Source organism: Ptychodera flava, chromosome 8, assembly GCF_041260155.1.
Source record: "Ptychodera flava strain L36383 chromosome 8, AS_Pfla_20210202, whole genome shotgun sequence".
In the NCBI taxonomy this organism is placed as follows: domain Eukaryota; kingdom Metazoa; phylum Hemichordata; class Enteropneusta; family Ptychoderidae; genus Ptychodera; species Ptychodera flava.
This window is the reverse complement of record NC_091935.1, coordinates 37,791,656-37,797,428: the sequence shown is the minus strand read 5'-3', so window position 1 is coordinate 37,797,428 and position 5,773 is coordinate 37,791,656. Positions and strand designations below refer to the sequence as shown.

The 5,773-nt window shown below is 36.3% G+C and overlaps 1 protein-coding gene across 1 annotated transcript; it reads left to right on the top strand.

Annotated features, from left to right (window-relative positions):
* The first annotated feature begins 32 nt into the window (after window positions 1-32).
* Window positions 33-4,964, top strand: LOC139139255 (cylicin-1-like). Its single transcript, XM_070708099.1, has 3 exons — window positions 33-348; window positions 772-923; window positions 2,769-4,964. The coding sequence occupies exons 1-3, from the start codon at window positions 186-188 to the stop codon at window positions 3,639-3,641; spliced, it is 1,188 nt and encodes a 395-aa protein (XP_070564200.1). The 5' UTR covers window positions 33-185; the 3' UTR covers window positions 3,642-4,964.
* The last annotated feature ends 809 nt before the right edge of the window (window positions 4,965-5,773 follow it).

The window sequence follows — 5,773 nt, the reverse complement described above, 5'->3', positions numbered from 1 at the left end:
TCTCGCGTGAGTGGGAGAGAACGTTCCGAGAACCTAAGAGCTGACGCGACTGAACACGGAAGTGAAGAAGAGAAAGCGATGGTGGTGCAACGGGGGACAACTTTTGTGCTTATAAAAGACCAGCTCTAAGCTTTCAAACTGGTAGAGATAACAAGACACACTTGTCGAGCCTTAGAACGGAAAGCATGGCTTCACCGACGCGTCAACATCATGGCCAACAACAACACGAAAAATACACCTTCTTCTGGAAGAGCCATTCTCCATTCAGTCAGTGGCACCCTACGATATTTACTGTTGACGGTGTACGATACACTTGTGCAGAGCAGTTTATGATGCACCGAAAAGCTAGTAAGTGTTAGGTATTTCTCAAAATTTGCACATGTTTTCATAACTTTATTTTACAAACAAGTTTCAAAGTACTGAGAAAGCATTATCTTTTGCTATAAATGGTCTCTGACGGTACTACTACGTAAAAGGTTGTATACTTTCATTTTTGAGCATGAAAACAGCAAGGATAGTTAAAGAGAATGTGACGTATTAGTGTGAGACATGCACATCTATCACAATTAAGACTTTGATGACAGCTATTGGCATGAAATTGTGACAACACCACCAGATTTTTTGACATCCACATTCCGATTGCAAATGTGGCAGCTTGGATTTGTGGCAAAAAGCACATAGTTGTACGCCCAGAAACTTAACGGTAATACCTATAAAATGATTGACCGTGACAAAAAACAGACCATCAAGAAATTTTTTGTTTGTTTTCAGTTTTATTTGATGATAAACAGACTGCTAAGGAGGTGCTGCAAAGCAGTGACCCCAGTGAGATGAAAGCTTTGGGAAGGAAGGTGAAAAACTTTGATCAAAGTCTCTGGAATATCAGCTGCAAAGAACTTGTCAAGACCGGAAACCTTGCAAAAGTGAGTGTTCTCTATAAAGAGAACATAAAAGTTGTGTTTTATTACTTCTGAAAATATCTCCTGATTACCCCGGGTACTGGGGAACATTGTTTTTAAAGTGAAAGTGAAAGGTAATTTTTGTGTTGGATTTTAAGGATGCGAAATAACCAAATTTTAATCTGTTTTATGGCATGATTATGGGAATCATCTCTTTTTCTCACATGAAATCTAAAAAAAAGTATTTTTACCAAACGTTTTAAATTTAGTTTAAAACAAGTAGTACATGTAGTATAACTCTGCCATTTTAAAAATAACACGTGAATTGATAAAAGGAAACAGCTTGTGGTATCTTCAAGTCCATCTTGATTATGGAGCATATTTTTAACTAAATTCAGTCTGGTAATTGTCACCCCCTCCCCCCACACACATCCCCACCCCACACCCCTGGAGAAAACGGATTTGAAAAGAAAAGATCATGATATGTTTTTGAAAATCAGACCATCAAGAAAGTTTTTGTTTGGCTTTCTTAAGAGGGACCGTTGTTGTGTCTTTTTGAAGTGTGGAAAATCTGTTCATCATTGAAGAGTAAGGTTATATGAAAGTGAAAGAAATCTTTTTCGTAGATTTTTAAAATACACAGATCTAAACATTTCAATGTGAAAAAGAACAAAATAAGAAACAAATATTTGTGAAAAAAAACCAAATCATGGCTTTTTGGTAAAATGCATCTTGAAATAAAAAGATTTGAACTTTTATTCAAAATTTCCTCAACAATAGTTTCAACCATTTGTTTAACAGGGCAAAAATAAAAATCAGAGGTCCCATGCAAATTTTTGTAAGAGAGAATAAATTACCTTAAATTACCTTACAGATATTTGAAATTTAAAAAATGGCCACCATCCAGTGTATCAACTCCACGGAAAAAAATTAAATTTCTGTATTCACAAAACTAAGAGGGTGAAATCTTTCAAAGTGAGCCTCCATGAGTGGTAGACCCAGAGATGTGAAACATTGAAAGTACAAATATCTTTATCAGAGGCATATACCTTAAAGTGTTCAAGATTCTAGCTAATGGATTGCAATGATTTTGTGATCATGTTTTCTACTGAAGCAGTACATGTCATCCTTTCTTTGAACAGTTTAGTCAGATTGTTTCTTGTCAACAGAGGTTTAAATTTATCAATATTTCATTGCTTGTCAATACTTAGCACCATTGGTATCAGCGGTATTATCTATGCCATGCTAGATCAAAGTCCAGATAGTGTACAGCTACCACTAAAGGTATTATCAGTTGTGATCTTACGGTGCAGTAATCAATCAGTCACAACATTCTGCTTGTCACAGGTTGTCACCATAGCAACTGAATGATTATATGCTGATCACACAAGAGCTGCACATTCCATTGCAGACCATTGAAATCTTTCTAACACCACTAGTCAGAGCAGTATTTGATTTGTTTATTCAAGTGTACAATTAAAAGAGTCAACCATTGCCCTAGCAGTACTTTATTAAAGATGTTTTACCTCGTTATCAGCCACTGGCACTGTCAAAAATCAGATTTTCAAAAGACAAACAAGATTTAACTCTTTCTGTGATTGTAATTGATGTGTTCAGATGTACGGTAATATGGATGTACGCTATCAATGATTACACTATCATAATTTATATTTCCTCATTGAGGTTAACATGCATGTCAGTGACTGTATGATACATACATAGATACAGACACATACATACATACATACATACATACATACAATGTATGTATACATGCATACACACACACACACATACATACATGTACTCAGGTTTACAGAAGTTCATTAGTTCTAATGCATCCCCATTCCTCTTTATTGCTGTACTTAGTTTTCTCAAAATGAAGATCTGAAGAGGAAGCTGTTTGCTACAGAAGGTACAACTATGGTGGAAGCAAGTCCAGTGGATCGCATCTGGGGCATAGGGCTGGCAGCCGACAATCCAAAGGCCAGGGACAGACGGATGTGGAGAGGGAAGAACCTGCTTGGATATATTCTGACGGAAGTCAGAGATGAGCTCATGCTTCAAGAAGTCAAGAAAGTAAGTCTCAAACAGGATGATAAAACCAAGAGCAAAACTTCACCTACGCAGAGAACTGATCATAAACGGTCAGGTGGACAAATAAAGGTTCGTCCAGTAAGACCTGGCAAAGGCCACACCAAATTGGATAGTGACAGTAAGCAAGGGTCTGCTTGCAATGACAGCACTAATGAACCAACAGAGGATAAAGTTATGAAGAGTAAAGATGACAATGAAATGAGTAATGAAGAACCAGACTTGAAAAATACTCAGGCTGATGAATTTTCATCAGGGACAGATTTGCATACCGAGCATGATGATGAAGAGACAGCAGAGCATAGCACGGAACAAGACAGTGATGGCAGAGGTGATGAGAGAGTGCAAGATGGTGGTGAGAAAGAGCTGGCACTTGACACGGGACAAGACAGTGATGTCATAGGTCATGAGAGAGTGCAAGATGATGTTGAGGAAGAGCCGGCACTTGAAGTAGTTGCTGAGAAAAGAGATGTTGAAAGTGTTCCCAAGGATAATCAGAAAGAAACAGATAGTACTACAATTGAGAAAGTTGAAGGTGAAGAAACAGTTACACCAGAAGGCTCTGTTGGAGTTGGAGAAAACACAAAAAACAATGAGACAGCTGAGCCGGAACATGAAAATGTTGTTACTGATAATAACAATGACTAAGATAAACATCAACACCATTGCATCCAGTAAAAAAATCATTGATTTTTGAACACAAGATATGATAAACATCTCACTAATGATGTGTACACAGTGAATGTCATTAAGCCTTTTTAGCAGAGACGGATGTGACTGTTTACTTTTTACATAATTACTATGCCTTATCCTATTGATTTTAGTGCTTGGGGTAACCATGCATTTTGCAATAAATCACTTTGTATCAACATGACCACAAATAGAAACTTTAATATGAGTTAGATTTGGAGTAATGTGATAACCTAAAATTACCATGTCATTGTCATTCTGTAACATATCCTTTACACAGGGTAGTGGAATCATTACAGTTTACATCCCCTTATCATAGAATTTTTTTTAGAAGTTTTTCAGAATATTGGTCCACTGAATTATATGTGTTGAAGATCGGATATTTGTCAGTGGCATTCTTCTAATCTGAGCCAGGGAGTATACAGACATATCCTAAATGCTGTGAGGGTATGGCATGGCACAGTATAGTGGCATGAGCCTTGTTTCTTGTATGCCTGAACTCCCTGGTAAAGCATCAATTAGTACGACAACACAACATAAGAGCATATCTGCTCAAAATAGGGATTCTTAGATTAGTGCCTTGAAACCATCCTTTCTTTACTTCAACGTTTCAGAATTGATCCATGGTGTCAGGGCCAAGTATGGACGGTTTCATAAAAATACTTTGTATAAAAATTATTACAAAAAAAACTTTAAAAGCTAATTAGGCAGTAGTATATGGTATTTTGGAAAGGAGGTGACTGAAAACTGAATTAAATGGAGTGGGAGATTGTAGACTTCACATTCATTTTGTACCAGAATGAAAATGGCTGTATTAAGAAATAACAGTACAGCATTACAAACATACAAATATGAAATTATTCAACATTTACATTTTCAAAATGTGGTAAAAAATTTTGACAAAATGCTGCAGGTTAAAAAAACTTTACTCAGCCTAACCAATAGTTCTTTTCTTTCATCAACGGAGTTTACTTAAGTTGTAGAATGATGATTCATTTTAAATGAAATACAAATTATAAATTGGTAGCTACCATTTTCTGATATTTTTATCTCCTGGTTGATTTTGACACTGTGAAATTGACGGCAGTGTTTCCAAACCTCAGTGTATTGATGTGTAAATGTGGTATGTTGGAACTGGCAGGGCCATATTTAAAACTGTGTACATTACCTTTACACAGCTATATATCTTGGTGAAATTTTGGATGTAAATGTTTAACAGATTTGTATATATGTATATGAATTCTGTGCAATAAATCACTGCAAAATGTTAACAAAATTACAGTCCTGCTTGGAGTAAACTTCTTTATGCTGTTTCATGGAGAATTTTAAAATGACACACCCAATCTATGGAGAATTCATAAATGACACACCTAATCTATGCTTCCAAAGGAAGACTTAAGCGTGTCCATTATCAAGTCCAGATTTGCTATTTCTGAAGCAATTTGAGGCTGAGTACATAAGAAATTTTGTGGCCAACAAAACAACGAGCAGCTACTTTGCCTATTTTCCCTTGCTACTCTTTCCAAAAAAGAAGATTCCCACTCAATCCTGACAGCTTCACTTTGTTGCCCTCTTGTCAATGCTGGGCCTACTTTTGAAGTTTAGTCATCAGCTTCTGAGCCTAATGCTACACCCAATATGTAGTAAGTCTGCTAAAATTTTACAAAGTCAGTTTCTCTGTAGTGGCAGGCATGTAACAGTATTATGTATGTGTGTGTACTGGTAAGTGTGTTTCAGAATTTTTGAACGTAATGTGTGTAAATCCTTTTTGTCAATACTTGACGCTAGCAATGATCAATGCCACATGTACATGTTAGGTATAAATATGATGTCAGTACGAATTGGCCATGTCAAGGGTTACTGAGAATTATGATGTCAGCATGGAGCCCTACATGAACTACCAGGAACTATGATGTCAGCATGAAAGAGGAACTGATAAGTTGGATGATCATTATGAATTGATCCAGGTAAACATTTAACATATCCCATGTTCTACAGGGAACTTAATTTCCACATTACAAACTAGTGATATCAATTTTGAAGAGTTGTTAAGAATTGCCAATCAATCAATCGCTGTAAATTCATTGACC